Genomic DNA, 20,887 nt, shown 5'->3' on the forward strand with positions numbered 1-20,887 from the left:
GAACATTTGTAACATGGCGAGGGTTGTGAAATATACTGCTCCCACTGATGACACCAACAAGGTAAAGAATAGCATGAGCAGAGATGAAGAGCCAGAGCCGGGGTGCTCAAATTGGGGCAGATCCTTGCCCAGGACAAGTGGCAGGAAGGTCTGCTGCCCTCGGTACTTGAAACACTATGTCAACAAATAGTCTGTTACAATTGTATTACTGCACCTAACTTTGTTCAATTTTGTGATGGGTAAAAGAGGGGGATGTGTAGTATCCTCCTTTCGGGGGGAGGCTTTTCCTACCACTCACCCCTCTCCTAAGCTGGCATATTGGTTCTCTCCACTGTGACACGAGCGAGAATCAAATGTCACAGTGATGAACGTTCTATGCTGAACTCCCTGCGAGTAGTCTGACGAGAGTGTGGTTCAGGGCAACAGCTGTGGCTGGGGTACTCTTGTTTCCTTTCATCTTTAAATAAAAGAATGCTGTTCCATCCGCTGTGACTCGACATTGTTCCTGCTTGCCTGGTGAAGAAATGCGTTACTTACCTGTAACTGCAGTTATCCAGTATTGGTATCTTTCATAGATTCACATGCCTGAATCATTCCCAGTCGTCGGGGTGGGAGTCCCCGGTACATAAATAACATAATGTCACATAGACATATATATAGTAATGGGCCAGAGGCCTCTCATTAGTAACATATCGATGTCCTTTTGTGAAAAGGACCAAACTTTAGCCAAGAGCCAATCAGCTATCACCACACTCTAGAACCTTCCTGGAAGGAGCCCTAGTCCCTCAGATTTTCGTAAGCACAGTGCAAAGTAGTATACTACTGAGAGAAACTAAGGTGAGCCCTTCCAGGGAAGGTGGGTGGGTTGCATGTGAATCTATGAAAGATACCAATACTGGATAACTGCAGTTACAGGTAAGTAACACATTTCTTATCCAGTATTATGGGTATCTTTCATAGATTCACATGCCTGAATCAGAGTAGCAAGCAATAACAAGCACATTTCGAATGGTACAACATGAAATCTCACTAGATAATAACATATCAATTGTGAAATGCAAAAAGGTACCAAAATGCAATATAAAAGAGAAATGTGCAAGTAGACAGTAGGAAGGTTGGATGAAAGAGAAGGCTCACCTCTAGTGAAATAGATGACAGAGCACAGCTTGTCCCACTGCTGCATCTTTCATAAGTTCAGTATCCAAGCAGTAGTGCCTGGTGAACGTATGCAGCGTCTTCCATGTCGCCGCTCTGCAGATGGCAATGATGGGCACTCCCGCAAAGAGGAGGTTGAGACTGCTCTAGTGGAATGAGTACGAACCTTGGAATGCAGAGGATGTCCTGCTTGCTGATGACAGAAAGTAATAGCTGCAGAGATCCAACGTGAAATGCTCTGCTTAGTCAATGGAAGACCTTTCCTAGGTCTGCTAAAGGCAACGAAGAGTTGTTTAGACTTCCGAAATGTGTCTGTTCTGTGGATGTAGAACTTAAGGCAGCGTTTGAGATCAAGAGAGTGGAGAGACCTCTCTGCTGCGGAAAGTGGATTCGGGGAAGAAAAACCGCAGGACTATAGGCTCATTAAGGTGAAAGGCAGATGGGACTTTTGGAATGAAATCAGGATTAGTCCTTAGAATCACTCTGTCCTGCCTGAATTGGAGGAAAGGGTCTTCAACTGAGAAGGCTTGGAGTTCGCTTACTCGTGTCGCTGAGGTAAGCGCCAGTAGAAGAGCCGTTTTCCAGGAAAGATATTTGATATCAGCTTTGTGTATTGGCTCAAAGGGATGTTTCATTAATTGAGCAAGCACAATGTTTAGCTGCCAGGTAGGCGGTAAAGATCTCACCGGAGGGAAAGTCCTGAACAAACCTTTAAGGAATTGTTTTATGAGTCTACTGGACCAGAGGGAAGCACCAGTTGAGGAACGTCTGAAACAAGATATGGCAGCCAGGTGAACTTTTATTGAAGCATGAGCAAGACCTGAGTTTGCCAAATGAAGAAGGTAAGGCAAAATCTGTGCAGGTGACGAAGAAAAAGGATGTATTTTCTTAGATTTGCACCACATGCAAAACCTTTTCCATTTCAGGGAATACGTTTTGTTGGTACTGTCAGCCCGAGCCCGGGCTAGAACAGCTCTGCAATCTTGCGGGATGTCTAAGTTCTGGAATTCTCTGAACTCAGAAGCCAAGCCGATAATGCTGGATCCGGATGTTGGACTTGTCTGTGGTTCATTGTGAGGAGATTGGGGCACGGTTTCAATGGGATCGGCGGTTCCAACGATAGGAGATGAAGCTCCGTAAACCAGTGCTGGCGCGGCCAAGCTGGAGCTATGAAGATCAGGGTACAATGTTCTGCCTTCAGCTTCCAGAGGACCCTGGGAATCAGGGGAAATGGAGGAAATGCGTACGCAAAGACGTTGAACCATGCGATCGAAAATGCATTCCCTAGAGACCCCTTCTGGGGATGCCAGCTTGCGTAATATTGGCATTTGGCGTTGTGTTTGGTTGCAAACAGTACCAGGTGAGGCCTGCCCCATCGGGAGAAGATGTGACTGAGAAGTTGGTGGTCCAGCTCCCACTCGTGGCACACAGAGCGCTGCTTGCTCAGTGAGTCTGCAAGGACATTGACCGTTCCAGGGACGTATTCTGCCCGAAGGGAAATGTTGTGTAGAAGTAGCCAGTTCCAGATTTTCAGGGATTCGTGAGACAACGTAAGAGAACAAGTCCCCCCTGGTTTGTTTATATATTCCATTGTGGTGGTGTTGTCTGTTCTCACAAGCACTGGGGAATTTTTGATCCGAGGCAGGAACGCTCGAAGCGCTAGGTAAACTGCTCTTAACTCGAGAAGGTTTATGTGCAGTTGTCGTTCGGCAGGGGACCACTGTCCGTTGATTCCGAGTTCCTGGAGGAACGCACCCCAACCTTCCAGGGACGCATCTGTTGTTATAACATGCGGCGAAACTGAAAGCAGGAAAGGCATACCCCGCATAAGGTTCAGTGGGTGAATCCACCACTGTAGAGCTTTCACCATGGGAGGAGTTTCACCATGGGACGGATTACATTGTCGAATGATCCTGTACACTGGATCCATTGAGTGGATAGCGCTTCTTGAAGAGGGCGCATATGAAGACGGCAGTGTGGAACTAACAGGATGCAAGAAGACATCATCCCTAACAGGGACTTGTAAAGGCGCACCGTGAGGGTTCTTTTGGTTTGTACATGGGCCGGCAAGGATGCCAGCTTGGATTGACGCTCCTGCGAAGGGAAAGTTTTCTTCGGAGCCGTAACGAGGACAGCGCCTAGGAAAGTGAGACGTTGGGAAGGCTGAAGGACAGATTTCTCTCGATTGAGAGTAAGGCCCAAGTCGTTGAAAATTTGAAGACAGGCGTTGGAGGACTTGGTCAAGCCTGCAAAAGAAGGTGCCTTTACAAGGCAGTCGTCCGAGTATGGGAAGACTTGGTGATGTTTTTACCGGCGGTACGCTGCTACTGGAGACATGCATTTAGTAAAAATGCGTGGTGCCGACTTCAGGCCGAAAGGCAACACCCGAAACTGGTAGTGTTTGCCAGCCACAGCGAACCGGAGGTATTGCTTGTGATTTCTGTGGATAGGCACGTGAAAATAAGCGTCTTGAAGGTCTATAGACACCATGAAGTCGTTCGCATTGAGGAGTTGTAGCACCTCCTGAATGGACAACATACAGAATGACTGTTTTTTGAGATACTTGTTTAGGTCTCTCAGGTCCAATATAGATCTCCTTTTTTTCTCTTTCTTCCGAATTAGGAAGAATCAGGAGTAGAACCCCTTGACTCTCTGACCGCGCGGGACTCTTTCTATAGCGCCTTTCTGGAGCATTAGTGAGAGTTCCAATTGTAGCAGATGTAAATTCTTGTGGAGCATTGGGCGAGGAGGGGTTTGAAGTGAAGTTTCTATGAACTCGAGAGAGTGTCCGAAGCAAACTAGTTGGAGGAACCATCGATCCGTAGTAATCTTTCTCCAATTTTGTAGGAAAGATGAAATTCTTCCTCCAACTTTGCTTGGTGGAGAAGTGGAGACCTGTGGCAGAGCGAAGTCATTGTCTTCTGGCTGTGTCCTTCTTTCCTCCTTTACCACGAAAGGAAGACTGTGTGTAAGACGACTGTTGTTGCCGTCTTTGCTGATATTGTGGCTTGTACTGCTGATTTGAGCTGTACGAGGACCGGTAACTTTGAAAATCATCTCTTGAAGATTTGCCTCTCCCTCTTGAGCCTCGAAAGGGAGGAATTTTAAACTGGAGGGTACCCAGTGCCTTCGCTGTATCGGTATCTTTTTTAATACCTTGAAGTGCCTCATCAATGTGTGCTCCAAACAGAAGTTGGCCGTCGTAAGGCATGTCGAGCACCTTAGTTTGCACTTCCAGTCGGAAAGTAGTTGCTTTGAGCCAGCCTTGTCGTCTCAGTACCGCAGCTCCAGCAAGTTGGCGGAATCCCGTCGATGCGATATCCATCGCACAATCAATCATCTCTGAGGCTGAGCGTTCGCCTTCTAAGAGAATCTTTTTAGCCTCTTCTTTTTCTTCCTCCGACAATGATCCCAAATATGGGGCGATATCAGCCCACATTTGATGGTTGTAACGTCCTAACAGTGCCATAGAGTTTGAAGCGCGCACTGTCAACGCGGACATCGAAGAAAACCGCTTTCCAATATTGTCCAGTTTTTGTCCCTCCTTAGCCGGTGGTGCACTTAGAGCAGCAGAAGGATTTTTTGATTTGCGCTGCTTGAGTAATGACCGAGTCCGTCTTGGGATGGCCCGTAAGGCAAGCTGGAGCCGTGTCTGGTGCCCTATATTTCTTGTCCAGCCTGGGCAGAACTGGGGGCAAGGACGAAGGGTTTTGCATGATTTTAACCCCTTGGTCCCAAATGTAGTCGATAGGGGTGTGGAATTTAATAAAATATCTACTTGTCCATGGGGCAGGTTGTTTCATAAATCTACTTGCCCTGTAACAAAATCCACTTGTCCCTTTTGTGCCATGTAATGTGGCGACAAATTACGGCAGCAATTCTTATTATATAGGAGTTCTGATATAACCTCTCTAATTATGCCAGGGCTCATACCATAGTAGGGTTGCATACTAGCAATTCCCTTATGCTGCCATGTTTCTGCAGGTCTACATACTGGGCTGAAGGTATTGGTAAGAAATAGTTCAAGGGTTGGAATACCCTTTTGAGTCAGTACAAACCTACTAACGTGCGTGTTGGGTGTGCATCAACTCTTTTCTAATCTTTTCCCGTACTGAAAAAAGTTGGAAATTTACTCCTGATAGTCGCTGACGTAAAACTTCTTGCAGGGTTGGGAAAAAAGTGGTTAGCGAAAAAGTGAACTTGAAACATTAAGATTTTCACATGAGCAAATCTACACATGCTCATGCTAAAATGCAGTTCACAAATAATTTCTAGGAGTACTATTTCTTGGCCTACTTCTGTAAATTCTTGTGAATTCATGGAAACTGTATATATGCACTTAATGCAAGGATATATACCATGGATGCACTTTTTAACTTTTGTTAATAATTGGGCTTCTAATTAGGCCTGGCGTTAACCATGACCTATTGTGTTTAATAACATTTTGTCTCTCACTCTCTTTTTCTCTCCGTCTATCAGATGGCTTCACTGTCAGTGACAGTATTCTGCTCTTTGACAAGGAGCATATTGGCACACAAAGTTTTGTTCAGTGCCCGGAACTGCTGTGGCAATGTGTGCTTTTTGAGACCAAAAACAATTTTTGCTTTTGCCAATGCTGGTTAGAATGGCGAGGGCCCAGCAGCTCCCACACGGATACGGTTTTACAAAAACTATGCCTGAACAAGTCACGCATTGACAAAATCAAAAGGCTGACCACCAATTTCAGACCTACTGGCTTTCCCAATGCTTGTTTATTTTTGTTTCCGGTAATCGTATTTAAACTGGCTACACCGATTTTCCATTATGAATATTTTATGGGAAATGCAAGCATACATCAACATGTTGCTAAATGATGCTGCAAATATATGGTACCCACAATCTTACAGTAGCAAAATGGTTTTTTCCTACTTTCATTTTCTTTTAAACATTTTATTTTGAAAGCAAAGAATCATCACTCTTGCTTTGAAGCTTCGGCAAATATTTGCATATAATCAGAGAGCATTCTGGGAGCATTATACATAGCCTCATATTACTAAACTTTGAAAACGTGTATACACATTTATACTGAAACCACCGTCAGTAGTGCAGGCTGAGTTTACAGCGTTTACTTTTAGTGCTCACCCTAATAATAAAGGCTTTGCATTAATGAACCATAAATACAAGCTTGAACAGCATTTAACACATGGACACAAATATTACCTTAACTGCAGACATTGCCCTTTCCTGATCCATAAAGTGATACTGTAAACTGGCAGCCAATGTGTTTGTGCTGTAGGGGGTTGGGCCTACTTGTTCCAAGGACAAAATACACTTGAAAACTTGTTGCCCTTGACCCCAAACAATATGTCCCGGGAGTCGGGCTATAGGAATTCCACATCTCCGAGTTGATGATAGGGTTGGACCTAACAGCCTTTTTGAATGGTTCCTTAAAATCATAAAGGAAACAGTCTTGTTGATGAGTGGGTAATGGAATCTTGAAACGCAAAGCCGCCCTTTCGAGGATATTATGGAATCCCCCAATGTCCTCCGGGGGCGAATCGGCTTGCGTTGGCACAGGAGATGCTGGACATGGAATGACGTAATCATCCCACTCCTCAGGTGAGTCCTGGAGTTCCCCTTCCTCCTGCTGTTGCTCCTCCTCTTCATCATCTGAGGATGGTGGAGGATGTGAAGGAGCAGGATCCGGCTGAAGCACTAGAGGTGGAGGCCGAGGTCTAGACGGAGGAGAAACCACTGGAGGTGGTGGAGGTGTAGAGGGAAACCTTTGTTTATAGTCCGCAATCAAGAACTGCAGATTCGGGACTATGGATGTGGGTAGACACACCATTGGTTGAGGAGGAAGAGGAGGCTGGAATTCCTCCTGATAATCCACTTGTTGGTCCTGTTCTTGCTCTTAATAATCTGAACTCTCGTGATATTTTACGTTCAGTTCAGATGGGCTAGGAGCTGTCTAGAAAATAAAGCCCTCATCTGAGTCTTCGTCGTCCAGAAGATGCGCAGGTGGTAAAGCCTAGACTCTGCTCGGAGAGGTTAAATCCAGAGTCAAAGTGCGCTTGGTAATGTTTAAGTGAACATACGCACTTTTTAAGGTAGGTGCCTGTGTCGTCGTTGAGGTCGTCGACGGTGGGAGGTCGACGACTGATCCAGATGATGATGATGTCGACAACGATGTCGTCGACAGTTGTGGCGTCGACTGTGATTTCTTCGTTGACGGCCTCGTCGACGTTGGCATCGACGTTGATGGTCTCATCGACGACTTCATCGACGGCGATGACGTCTATGGCGCCTTAGTCGACGGAGCCTTCGCCGATGTTTTCGTCGACGACGATGGAGCTTTCGTCGACGACGATGATGTGGATTTCGTCGACGTGGAAGCGCTCATTGACGATGGCGTCGACGACGATTTCTTTATTGATATAATAGATGAAACGGACCCACCCGTCGACGACGAGGATGTTGTAGACGTCAACGTGGATAATGAAGATGACGCCACAGAAGTGGAGATGGTCGCTGTCAACGCTGTCACAGGCAGAGCTGATGATGTCGTGAAGGGTTTCTTGAAGGTGGAAGCAGAGTCCTGAGGAGAAACCTTCACAGGCAAGGCCTTAGAATGAACCTCTGAAGACTTCAGCGTCTTCTTTTGAGGTGGCTCCGAAGATGGTCCTGGGGATGTCACTCTAGGCCTTTTAGGAGAGGAATGTGTACTCCTGAAGGAACACTCACTCTCACCAGAAGAGACTCCCTGGTCTTTATCTTTAAGTCTCTGAAGCCATATTAACAGGCGCCCCTCTCTGTCCTTGAGGGTCTTTGTTGAAAAAGTCCGGCAGACTTTACAATCCTTAGAAGAGTAGTCAGGGTAGAGACAATAAAGGCAATCCTTAAGCTTGTCATCTACATGAAGCCTCTTCTTTCCACAAGAGGCCCAAGGTCTAAAAAGTCCTTTTTTAGGAGTATCAGCCATGCTAAACTGACAACCTCACACAAATAAAGAAGTTCTGAGAGAAAAGTACTGGACAATCCAGAGAAATAAGGAAAACTGAGCAGAGCTCAGTGGAGCCTCCCTTGGCATGATGTGCGGTAGAAAATCTGAGGGACTAGGGCTCCAGGAAGGTTCTAGAGGGTGGTGATAGCTGATTGGCTCTTGGCCAAAGTTTGGTCCTTTTCACAAAAGGACATGGATATGTTACTAATGAGAGGCCTCTGGCCCATTACTATATATATATGTCTATGTGACATTACGTTATTTATGTACGGGGGCCTCCCACCCCAGACGACGGGGAATGATTCAGGCATGTGAATCTATGAAAGATACCCATAATACTGGATAAACTGAAGGTACCCACGTTTCTACACTAACTCACTTTCTAATTTTGTTTTTGGGGAACTACACATAGGTTACAAATATTACTCTGGGTCTCTAAAATCAGAATAGCAACAAGGAATGCCCCAGCATCTTGTAGATGTGCAATAATTTTGGCAGCTGTTACAAGATGGAAACTTTTCAGAAAAGATGAGTGCCACCATACCTCGGCGACCAGAAAGGACACAGTATTAGTACTGAGGAGCGCTGGTGCCCAAGAGCACACTAGGTGTAAGATTCCACACGAGCACCATGTTAGTCCATCTCTGTTAGCCACATGGTTACAGTGGCATAAACTTGAACATTCTGTACAGGTCAATGTCAGGTCGGTTAGGTCAATGCCACAATCTTACTGATTGACCCTCACTGGTGCAGAGGTCAGAAATACTGGTTATTGCTAATCAGGTTTACAATGAAGTATACAAACAGGTACTAGGTGTCTGGAACTAGAAAGCCAAACGTGCTGACATTTTAATAAAAACTGGAAACTCTGGCTGGCAGCTTTAATGCTGTTCTGAAAGGAAGTAACAGGGTACACCACCACGCCTCTGCAGAGACCTATACTTTCGGCTGGCACTGCAATTTTTTTCCAGGACGTGCATATTTAACTACTAATACAGACTGAAATGTTTTTTCAACTAAGTGCAGAATGTAGTTAAGCGTATTCCCCGGTGAATGGCTAAAATAAATCTTTTAAAGGTGGAGAATTCCTATCGTTCAGAAAAGGATGTTTTTAGACCCACACTTCATAACAACCACCAGATATGATGACATTCTGTTTCTTGGTGTAAGGTGCAGCTATCAATCTCAGTGTGTAGTCAAAGTAACACTAGAGCTGCATGGTTGATTACTTAGTAAAATGCAAAGCTACCCCTACCCTGTTGAGTGCAGCCTCGATCTCATACACTGCATGAAGATTTCCCACATCCAGAGCCTTCAGCTGGTTCAGCAGCAGGTGGATCACGGCTCGCGGGCACGTCAGCATATGGCAGCTGAAGCAGGAACCACGAACCAGCAGGTACAATTTCTGAAAGGAACAAAAGTGTAGAATAAAGTAATCTAATTAAAGGTGTGTCTGGCTACTAAAATGCACATACACCACTCAAACACTCATGCCCTTGTTAACCAGTAAACATGATCAATACAGGGCACATTAGGACCAACAATTTCATAAAAATAAAATGTTAGTTTAATTCTACATAGAAAGGAGCAATTGGGAGATTGATAGGTTCAGAGGTATCTTCGTGTAGTGACTTAAGATGCTTGTGGTCCAGTATCAATGATGGCAGTAAGCGTTTGATATAGGTCAACACCACCCATATTCAAGACTGGTGAGAAGGCTAAAGCGCTACCATTCCATAATGCAGTGGTATAACTAGAGCTGTGCTGCTACAAAGCCTTACCAAGGGCACGATGCATTATCTAGAGACGTTCTTTCGAGCACTGTCACTATCACAGCAGATGTCTGAATTGTAATAATTTAATAGATGAATGAAAGACAAGGAAAGGGCTCTCCGCTGCCACCAGATATAGTATCAAGGACTTTTCCTTGGATTCTAGAGAAACTGAGATTGAGAGAGCACAGTTTGAACCTTCTAACCTTACTTACCCTCACAGAAACATTCAAACAAGTAAATAACACGTTAAAATGTAGCAGCAAAGCTTTGCGGCAATATCATAGGGTGCAGCCACCATATAATGGATAAGCTTCAGGATAATGGAAAAAACAGATTTACTGAAAATGACAGGTTACTGAAATAGGTGGCAAACAACCACAAGAAGAGTTACCACACCAATGGCAAGGCCTTAAAGAGTTCACTGCAACACCACAAACATGATTGAAAAGATGTGCAATAAGTATGTAAACATGTGTTCCAAAAGCATCTACAGAGTATGTTTATTTAAAATTTATTCTAATCCTTAGCATTTAGAAATGTACTTCACTCCGAATCCATCGAAGACAAGTGTGTGCGAACAATCAGAGCACGTGCACTTGAAGCTTTAGGTTTGTAATACTTATCAAGTGTGAACAGTCAGAGCATGCGCATATGTAGCTACAGGTTTGTAATACTTATCCGTAGGTACAGAATTTGGAGACTGGGTGCAATAAAAAGAATTTGTTCACAAAAGTGCTGGAAATTGATAGTATACGTTTAAAAAAAAAAAAAAAGAAACCTACTGCTATTTAGCAAAAATAAAAAATCTAATTCAACAGAAATGCACTCGCATGCAATTCTTAGGTTACCGCTTGCCAAAGCAGAATAGGGGGCTGAATAATTGACTAATGTTTCTGTCACTTACGGTGGGAGTGGTTGCTAACATCGCTATCTTCAAGCTATGGCTATGCCAATGGCAGTGACTGTCATTTCAAAATGTTATCTCCACAGCATTGCTGTTAACAACTACTAAGTGTCTTAAAATCATGTAGGGAAGGAACAATGACGTCTGTGTTCCTAAGGGGGATGTCTGGTCACATGGCTCAGCTGCTTTTCCAACAGTGTTCACAAACATCCCTACACACACTGTAGTGTGTTATTTATGTAAAATCTGCCTCATTCACGGAGGAAAATAGGAGTAGAAGGTATCCATTCAAGTGTACTCCCTTTGTAACATGTATAGCAGCAACTACTGTGAAACAGTTGATATATCTGGGCAAGTGACTAAGGGAAAACAATCTTTTTGTAACAACGAGAGAGGTAGGGCTCGAGTCAACACTCCTGTGCCCCCTAAGGTTTATCGAAAACAACAAAGGAGTGCTTATGTGTAACTAAAAAACACCATATTCCAAAGAAAAAATAAGAAATAATAGCAGTGACAGTTTATTCCTGGACCCCAACCTTGGTCAGGTAGTTCTGTGTTTTAGCATGTCTGCTCCTAATCGTCAGGAGGCGTCCACCCTGTGGACAGGGATGACTATATCCAACAAGGCTAGGCAAGTAGCCTTTTGTTTAGAAAGACCCTCACTCACCACTAGTTGGTGACATGCTTCATCATTGGGTCCCCGCTGGGGTGACAGAATGCCGCCCCAGCGTGCTAAAACGCATGAGTTACAGTGAAAAATACAAACTGGTCGATGGTGTGCTGTCTGTTTGGGCTGTCTGGGTGTTAAAGCTGTAATGGATGTCTGCTATCTTGCGGTGGAAGAAGGTGGCAAGGGAGTCGCACAGGGCTTGTGACGGCAGGATGCCATTGGTGTTGGAGCTGGGGTTGGAGTTGGAGAGTTCCTTCACGATGTTAAAGAGCTCCTTGCTGTCTTGTCCGTTGTTGTCGAGGCGGTCTTTGAAGGAGGTCTTCTTGGCAGCCCCGATGAGGTGGTGGTGGTTGCGGACGGCGTCCTTGTGTGCTGCGTGGCTATCCGGAGTTTGTTCACTGTGCCATTTCTGCTCTAGTTTCTGGCAGGCTTGCTTGGAATCTAGGAGTTCTAGGGTGAACCAGCTGGCCCTCTTGCTGGTGTCTCTGTCGTTTTTTTTTTCAGCGGGCGAGGGTGTTGGCGCAGTCCTCGGTCCAGCGTCTGAGGTGTGGGCAGCGACGTTGATGTTGGAGGGTTCGGTGGGTGGGCTGAGAGCGAGGTTTGCATGTAGTTGGTCTTCCATGATTTTGCTCCAGCGAAGGCGGGGGATCTGCTGGGTGCGGTGGTGTGTGGAGGGTTTCTCTCCATCATCTTCTCCCTTCTTCACCCAAGAAAGATTTGCCACAGAGAGTGCTTTCAGATTTTTCCATTCATTCTATCAATTTTCACAGGGAAGGCCTCCAACTGGCCAGCACTCATGTGTGCAGGTCCTGGTCATAAGCACAACCTCTAGTGACACTCCACAAAGGAGTATTAGAAGAGGCCACGTAAGACTAGTGAGATTGGTCTTGCCTCTCGTTTCACTATGTTAGGTCTTGGAATTGTCCAGTGATTCTACCATTGCCCTAAATCTTAAGCTTTCACTCTTCCTCAACCCTTCATTGAACGAACCACTATAATAAGCACTTTCGTCCTTTCATAAACCCTAGACTTACCTCCACAGACACAAGCAATAAACTGTGAACTGGACAGCCCAACCAAAGTGGAAATATGATGAAGCAAGATCTAGAAATCCCCAAACCAGAAGCTTCACACATGCTGAGCATTTAGGCACTCAGGCAATCCCCAATAAGACGCTGGATCCTGCTGGTGACATTAATTTAAACATGTTATCTGAATGCACCACTATCAAGCAGTGGACGCTGATTACCACTCACATGCACGTGGACACAAGCGGCCCCATCCCGCAAAGGAGTACCCTTCCTTAGGGTGAACTATGACTAGTCTGGCCGAAACCGAAAAGAGAGGAGAGGGGATTGCTTTTTGCCAACTCCTTACAGCAAAGGAGGCACTGGAGCCGTTAAGTAAGTCTAATAGGACTTTTTATATTAACAGTATTTAGTCTTAATACGCTATTTAATGCCCCTTCTACAACTTTTACTTTTCTTTAGATTTGAGGTCATTTCTACCTTTGTATTCCAGTCTTATAAAGGAGAAGCTAAGCTTGTTCCTTATTGAGATCCCAATTAGTCTATCTCACGAGCTTAGGGACCCTCCTCAGATGGACTATTTGGGATCTCCTGAATGAATAAAAGGTAACCTATAAGAGCATCTTATAGTACAGCAGTCTTCTCCCCTGAGCAGAACCAGAGTAGTCGCACAACCTCGCCTGTTGCTTCTGGATACCCCAAATGCCTAAAAAAATAGGAAGTGATTTTCAAGAGAACAGCAGTATTCTCATCAACTGGTAGGAAGACCTGGATTTTGTAGGGTCCTGCAAAGGTTGATCCTCCCCTTTCAACTCTATCCCAGTTTCTTAATGGTTCTTCCCGGTTCATACCGGTCCCACTGGCAACATAGGTAAATTGGGAATGCCAGCTTTAAAGAGGCTCCTCCTCTTCCCCTGTTGGCGTTCATATCTCATTTGTCATGGTGTTCTGTTCCCAGCAGGTTTCTCTACCCTAGAGTCATAACGAGTAACAAAGGGAGATAAAGCAATGGGCAAAGTTATGGTGAGTCACCGCCAACCCCTGTAGTAGTGGCAACAAACTTTTCCAGGCTCTCCAGATGGTGGAAAAATTAGTGTGAAGACGAGTATCTGCTCAGGCGGAAAGACTGTTCCTTATGCCTCCAATGAACACCTATGTGCAGCCCAGGGGAACCAGGGCAGAATTGCGTAGTCCAAAATAAGTTGCAAACTCAGGCCTTCAATCAAACCCTCCCCAAGTATCAATGAATTATAAACATAGGCACCATTTACTCTGGTTTTTGCATTCACAAATGCACACAAAAGCAGAAGCAGGGTGCCTGTGAGCTATGTGGTCTGTAGACGCTATCTGAACCTCCATGCAAATGTAGCTCTGATGACAATATAATCTGACCTTGCCTTCAATTACTGTCACAACTGCTGCTATGAAACCAATAAATGGGGGACTATCCAAACCTTACTACATACTGAGCTGACAACACCCACAGTTAGTTGCATGGGAGCAATGCATACAATTCAAAATGAACAACAGAGTAATAAAGAAAAATTAGGAAACTTCTTTACGCTTTCCACAAAACTACAGTGAAAGTACACTATGCATTGAATGGTATTGTAATCTTTTCGGTACGGTCTTTAACAAAATTACATCTATTCCAAAAAGGTGCATTTAAGGACAAGCTCTACCGTGTGCATGTCTCCTGACAAGTTTTCTTAAAGGACATACACAAACATTTCTATTAAAAAAAAAAAGATGGAAAGGAGATGTTGGCACTGAAACACCCGTATGAAGAATGCTAAATGCACAAAAATTAATTCACAAATTAATATACACAATAGGAAGACGCGTGGGACAGCAACAAATGCTGCATATATATAACAGTAAAATGTATTGCATTTAATAGGAGGACAGGGTATACTTGCATTGCGCAGACAAAAAAATACTAATATATTTTTTTTTTTAACTTTATTTTTGTCGCAGACAATGATAGTGCATAACAGTTGCGCCGACAGCATCCCCAAAGCAACGACATTACATCAAATAGCATACTTCTGTGTACACGGCCCATCAGCCCACAACCCGAAGGCCGGGCGGCGGTAGGTGGCAGCCAGTCCATGAATCTAGCAATGTAACTTCGCGGCAGGATATTCTGGTCTGCTTTTATTTATTTTTTCTTTGTTACACAGATTACCCCCCAACTCCCCAAAGGAACCCCCCCGCCCCCAAAACTTCGGCATTCAGGACTAAGACATGTGTATACAGTTCGTTCACCTCATTACGGCACTCCTATCGGCAGATAGTACAGCAATCGTTACTTAGATTAGGAATGAAACCTCTAGATACCAAAACACAATTCCTCCCAATTGTATCCAATACGTGCGTGTACGGCCAGGCACTCCCCCAACTCACTGCCCTCCCCCTCCCTCCCCGTCACCCTCATCCTCAGATCCGGTATCCCCAGGGGTGAACAACTCCGCACTGGTGCCATCTGAATCCTCGGCTGCCTCTCCCACCACTCGCATCAGTCTCCACGCAAGCAGATCATCCTGTAGCTTTACATCTCTACGCACGGTTTGCATGAAGGTTTCCTCCGCCAGGGACCATTCCCCCACATCTCTAAGCCACTGCGACATCTCTGGGGCCCTCTGTCCCATCCATGTGATTGCCACCCTCCTCCTTGCCAGTACTAAAAGTAGTTGTAACATTTTGTAGGACAAATTACATTTCTTGGGCTTGGGGACCAAGGCTAACAAACACTGAAGGGGGGTCAGCTCCATCCGGAGTTCAGTAACCTTGCGAATGTGCGCCACCACCGACTGCCAGAAGGCGTTAACCAACGGGCAGTCCCACGCCAGATGAAGGAAGGAGGCACCCGGCGCGCCACATCTAGGGCAGTCATCGCGCTTGTCCGGGCGATACGCCTCAAGGCAACCGGTGTCACATATGTGCGGTGTAGAAAATTAAAGTGTATCAGTTTGAACCGTGCATTGCACGACACCTTTCGGGTGAGGGTACCAATGCGTTTGCGCTGTGACGGATCCAAAACAATCCCCAGGTCAGCCTCCCAGGCCGCCCACGCCGGTGGGACCGGTGGGGCGGAGTCCTGCCACAAGGCTGAGTACAATAGGGTTATCAGCCTCTTGCCCCTACCACATGAAAGGATAATATTGAGAGTATGGGACACAGGGGGCGCATCAGGGAATTGCGGCCAAGTATCCCGCGCCATTGCATGTAGGCCCCTGTAGTGTAGGAACTGCCCCTCACCGAGTCCGAATGTCTCCGTCGCCCGTTCGATAGATAGAAACGTGTCGTCCGGGTAGAGATCCGCCAATAGCTCGCACCCACCCGCTCTCCAGTCATGGAATGGCATGTGTACCTCCATGTCCACCACTGGGGCCATGATCCATATCGGCAGCTCTCTGTGAAAGGGTGGGCTCCGTAGGACTTTCTCCACAACACGCTGCCAAATGGCTGCGGTGTGGCGCACTATGTACGGCAGAGCCGCATCCGCGCTCCTGCCGCGCATCAGGGCCATCTGTACCGTTCTCTCATCCGCACTCCCCGCCAGGAGCCGTAGTTCCCAGGTGTCCGCATCCGCGAACCACCTGGCAGCTGGCAACAGCTGAGCTGCATAGTAGTAAAGGTCAAATCTCGGCGCTTCCAACCCCCCTTCCTCCCAGCTCCGGACAACCGTGCGCAAGGCAACTCTGCTACGCCTGCCCGCCTAGAGTAAAGACGTAAGAAGCGTATCAAGAGTGCGGAATATCCGCGGGGGAAGAGGGCACAGTGAATTCTGCAACACATACAGCACTCGCGGCAGCATCACCATTTTCGCCACCGCCAGACGGCCCATCAGGGAGAGAGGCAATGTGTTCCAGAATGACACCGATTGTTGTAGGGAGTGCACTACCCTATCCGCATTGCGGGTCAGCAATTGTTCGTCTGACGACGCCACCTGTATCCCCAGATAGCGGAAGGCTTCCAGTTCCCACCGCAGTCCCAGGTGTGGCAAGTCCCCGTGCGCGTCCACATTACATCCCGCTAGAGGGAAGATCAGGGACTTCCCTGCATTGATACGCAGGCCCGAGGCTGCACCAAAACGGTCCAGCAGCCGCAACAAAACCGGTAGCGCGTCTCGCGGAGATGTTAAATAAAACAGAGCATCATCTGCATACAAGGACACCGTGTGTACATTACTCCCCACTTTGATTCCCCATTGGGACATCGTGGTACGGACTTCCAACGCCAAAGGCTCAATCGCCAGGGCGAACAGGAGCGGCGAGAGGGGGCATCCCTGACGGGTGCCCCTCTCCAACGCCCAGTCTTCAGAGCGTGCAGCCCCAAGTTTGACTCTGGCTCGAGGCGCCCGGTACAATATCTGGATCCATTTGCGAAACACGGGTCCCAATCCCACCTGTTGAAGCACCTCTGACAGGTACCCCCAGCTAACCGTGTCAAATGCCTTGGCCAAGTCTATCGAAACCAGGACCTGGGGCTCCTCCCTACCGCGCACCTCATGCATGACATGGGTTAATCGGCGCAGATTCATCGCGGTGTTGCGTCCGGGGATAAACCCACACTGGTCCTGGTTAACCAACCGGGCCATGAACGGCGCCAACCGAGCGGCTAAGAGTTTGGTCAGGATCTTGACATCTGTGTTAATCATGGTTATAGGGCGGTATGCCGCGGGGTCGTAACCATCACCACCCGGCTTTAGAAGCATGCAGATCTCTCCCTGGCACATTGTGGGCGGAAGGGCTCCATCCTCCAGCGCCGTGAGGAAGACCTGGAGGAGGAGGGGGCCGAGGACGCCCCCGAACGTATGGTAAAACTCGGAAGGAAACCCGTCTCCTCCTGGGGATTTCGCCTTCGGTAGGCCGGCCATAGCCACCAGCACTTCATGAAGGTTCAAAGCCCCATCCAATTCTTCCGCTGCCTCTCTCGAAAGGGCCGGAAGAGTCACTCCCCGGAGGTAAGGCTGATAGGATGCTTCCGTGACCCGCGGATCTGCCGTGTACACCTGCTGCAGGTGGGTTTTAAGAACACGCAGTATACCGGACTCCGAATGCACCATGATCCCATCAGGGCCCCTCAGGGCAACTATCCGGACCGGGGCTGTTTCTTTCTTCAAAATCCAGGCCAATAAGCGGCCGGATTTGTCCCCCTCCCTGTGGAGCCGCTGTCTAAATTGACCTAGTGTGAATCTGTCGAGGCGCGTAAGTATATCGTGTACTTGTTCCTGGGCTTCCCGAAAAAAAAAAAATATACTAATTTTACTATGATAATTCCCAATGCAAAAGCATGCTCAAGGTTTCTGCATTAAAAATTTTTTGCCAGATTAAAGATCTAAAGACCAAAGAAGTAACCTCAGAATGAATCAGCTTTTCTGAAAATGGTTAGCCTTATTTTATGCATGTAATGTTGATGGACACTGAAGCTTGTGCATTAATTAGCCCTGTTACAGACATGGGTTGAAAAATCTCAAAAGCGTTCGCTGGATTGGTAAAACCTGAGACATGGAATGGAGAGATGGCACAGATGAGCTAGAGTGATTGAGTGCGCACAGAAGAATTCACAATGGTAATGGATGGCTTAAGCGTTTCCATCCTTCAGTATTCCAGCCTTTTAGTAGCATTTGTAAGCTGATATGTGGCTTTGCAGTGTCTAGAGACTTATAATTCCCCTCAACGATGCGGACAACGTGAATCTGCCATTGCTTTTGATCCTATGCAGAGGTTACGGAGACTGGCAATTGAGGCTAAGAGTCTCGTAGGGAGCAGAGCTAATAATCTGCATATGGTCAGGGTTCTTCTGTAACTGAACAAACAATGTAAACATACAACAGAATGGAAGTTATCTAAGCAAATTCCCAGTGGTTAAGACCTGTAGACTCTAGTGTAGTCATCCATAATTTCTTGGTTGCCTCAAAGAGTTTAACTTCCTGATCAACTGCAGCTGAGGTGAATAATGTTTTTTTATTACTGCAGCAGGTATTGTCAAATATGTTTAAACCTGTCGTACACACAGCACAGAATTGCAGATCCACATTCAAAATGCGCTGATTTTAAGGATTGTCAACACCAATTTAGCGATAAAAGTCCTTTGTGTTTCTTCTGGAGTCTGGCAATTGTGCACCATAATATAGGAATATCATATTAAAGAGTTCTAGGCAGAGAAAAGCATCATTGTACTGGTGCTTTCAACCAAATCTGGTAAAATGGCAAGTGATACTGTACCTAACGACAAGTCTCAGGGGTGTCGAAATCTATAAAATATCTACTTGTACATGAGACAGGTTGCTTCATAAATCTATTTGTCCTGCGAACAAATCTACTGTCACTATGGTGCCGCGACAAATTATGGCAGCAATCTCAATAGATAAGAGCTCGCATAATAGCCTATCTGATTATGCTAGGGCTCATACTATAGTAGGGTTTGAACACTAGCAATTCCGTTTTTGCCACCTTTCCACAGACCTACATGCTGAGGCTGGAAGTAGTGGTAAGCAATAGTTTTAGGGTTGGAATGCCCTTTTGAGTCTGTGCTGACCAACTAATTTGGATGTTTTTGAGTTTTTTTACCATCTCTTCTCTAAACTTTTTCCATACTCACAAAGAGTGGAAATTTACTCCTGACTAAGGAAGGAGTAAAACTTTTTCCACAATTGAGAAAAAAGGTGATTGGAGGAAAAGTGTACTTGTAAACACTGAGCAGATTTACAATTGAGCAAATCTACACATGCATATTTGCTCGTGTAAAATGCAGTTCACCAATATTTTTTAAGAGTACCTTTTCCTAGCTTACTTCGGTAAATTCTTATAAATTCACGAAAGCCGTAATTCTGCACGAATACTAGGACATTTACCATTTGGTGTACTATTGTGACTATTTTTAAGAATTGGGCCTCCAATTAGGTCTGGTGTTACCCACGACTATTTGTTTTTAATAAAAATTCTGTCTCTCTCTCTCTCTCTCTCTATATATATATATATATATATATATATATATATATATATAGCTGACTCCACTGTGAGCAACAGCATTCTGTTCTTTCACAAATAGCATATTGGCACACAAAGTAGTTTTGCTCAGTGCAACGGACTACTGTGGCAATGTGTGCTTTTCGAGATCAAAAAATACTTTTGCTTTTCGCCAATGTTTGGTGTAATGGTGAGGGACCAGCAGCCCCCAAAACAAAGTTTTACAAAAACCATGTCAAAACAAGAAACGCATCAACAAAACTAAAACTCTGACCAACAATGGCAGAACTGTTGGCTTTGCAAATGCTTGTTTATTTTCATGTTTCCCCAAATTGTGTTTAAATTGGCTCTACTGATTTTCCATATTGAATATTTTGGGAAATACTAGCATGCATTAACACATTTTACTAAATGATGCATCAAAGATTTGGTACCTAAAATTTCACAGAAGTTTAGAAAAACTTTTTTCCCCCCATTGCATTTTTTGTGAACATTTTATTTTGAAAACAAAGAATCCTCAATCTTGCTTTCATGCTTCTGCAAATATTTGCATCTAATCGGAGAGCATTCTGTGAGCATTATACATAGCTTCACATTGTTAACCTTTGCAAACATGTGAACACATTTTTATACTGGAACCACTGTAAGTAGTCAGTCTGAGCTTAACCCCTTCGCTGCTCATGACGAGCTCAGCTCGTCATGCAGTACACTGTTCGTGTGCTTATTACGAGCCGAGCTCGTCATGAAACAATGGTATTCATATGAGCTCAGCACCCAGCAGGAATTGCCTTAGCAGTCAAGGTGTTAAAACACTTCCTTAGAGCACTCACCCTAATAATAAAGGCTTTGCATTATTGAACAAGGCTTTGCATTAATGAACCATAAAAAGTATGTCGAACAGTATTAACATATGAACAAAAATATTACTTTAACTCCATATAAAGCCCTTCACTGATTCTTAATGAGGTACTGTGAACTGGCAGCCAAAGGGTTTTTGCTGCTGGGGTTGGCCCTAGTTGTCCTTGTCCTTAGGACAAAATAAACATGAAAACTGGTTGTCCTTGACCCGAAACAATAAGTCCTGGGCGTTGGGCTATAGGAATTTCACACTCCTGCAGTCTGGTTTTGTGCATATGCCATACAAAACGTTACACACAACAAAAAGAAAACTGCGCGAATCAGATAAATAAAGTGCAGAAAAAAACTTGTTTCATATTCGAAGAGTACCTGGAATTTACCAATCGCTATATCACATTATTTACAGGATTGCCAAGTTTAAAGGTTCATCTAATGCAAAATTAATCAATCTTTTACATAGTTTAAAAAACATGACAGGCTGCATTGGGAGGAAATGTTTATGAAACAATTTTTAACATGGGTAAAAGGGATCTATTTT

At 45.3% G+C, this 20,887-nt stretch overlaps 1 protein-coding gene across 1 annotated transcript in view; it reads right to left on the reverse strand.

Annotated features, from left to right (window-relative positions):
- Positions 1-20,887, reverse strand: part of POLR1A (RNA polymerase I subunit A) — a 565,818-nt gene that overhangs the window by 513,601 nt on the left and 31,330 nt on the right. Inside the window, exon 3 of the mRNA XM_086964251.1 lies at positions 9,393-9,542. Within this exon, the coding sequence (XP_086820377.1) occupies positions 9,393-9,542 (150 nt within the window). The remainder of the gene's footprint in view (positions 1-9,392; positions 9,543-20,887) is intronic.

Source organism: Lissotriton vulgaris, chromosome 3_2 (assembly GCF_964263255.1).
Source record: "Lissotriton vulgaris chromosome 3_2, aLisVul1.2, whole genome shotgun sequence".
Classification (NCBI taxonomy): domain Eukaryota; kingdom Metazoa; phylum Chordata; class Amphibia; order Caudata; family Salamandridae; genus Lissotriton; species Lissotriton vulgaris.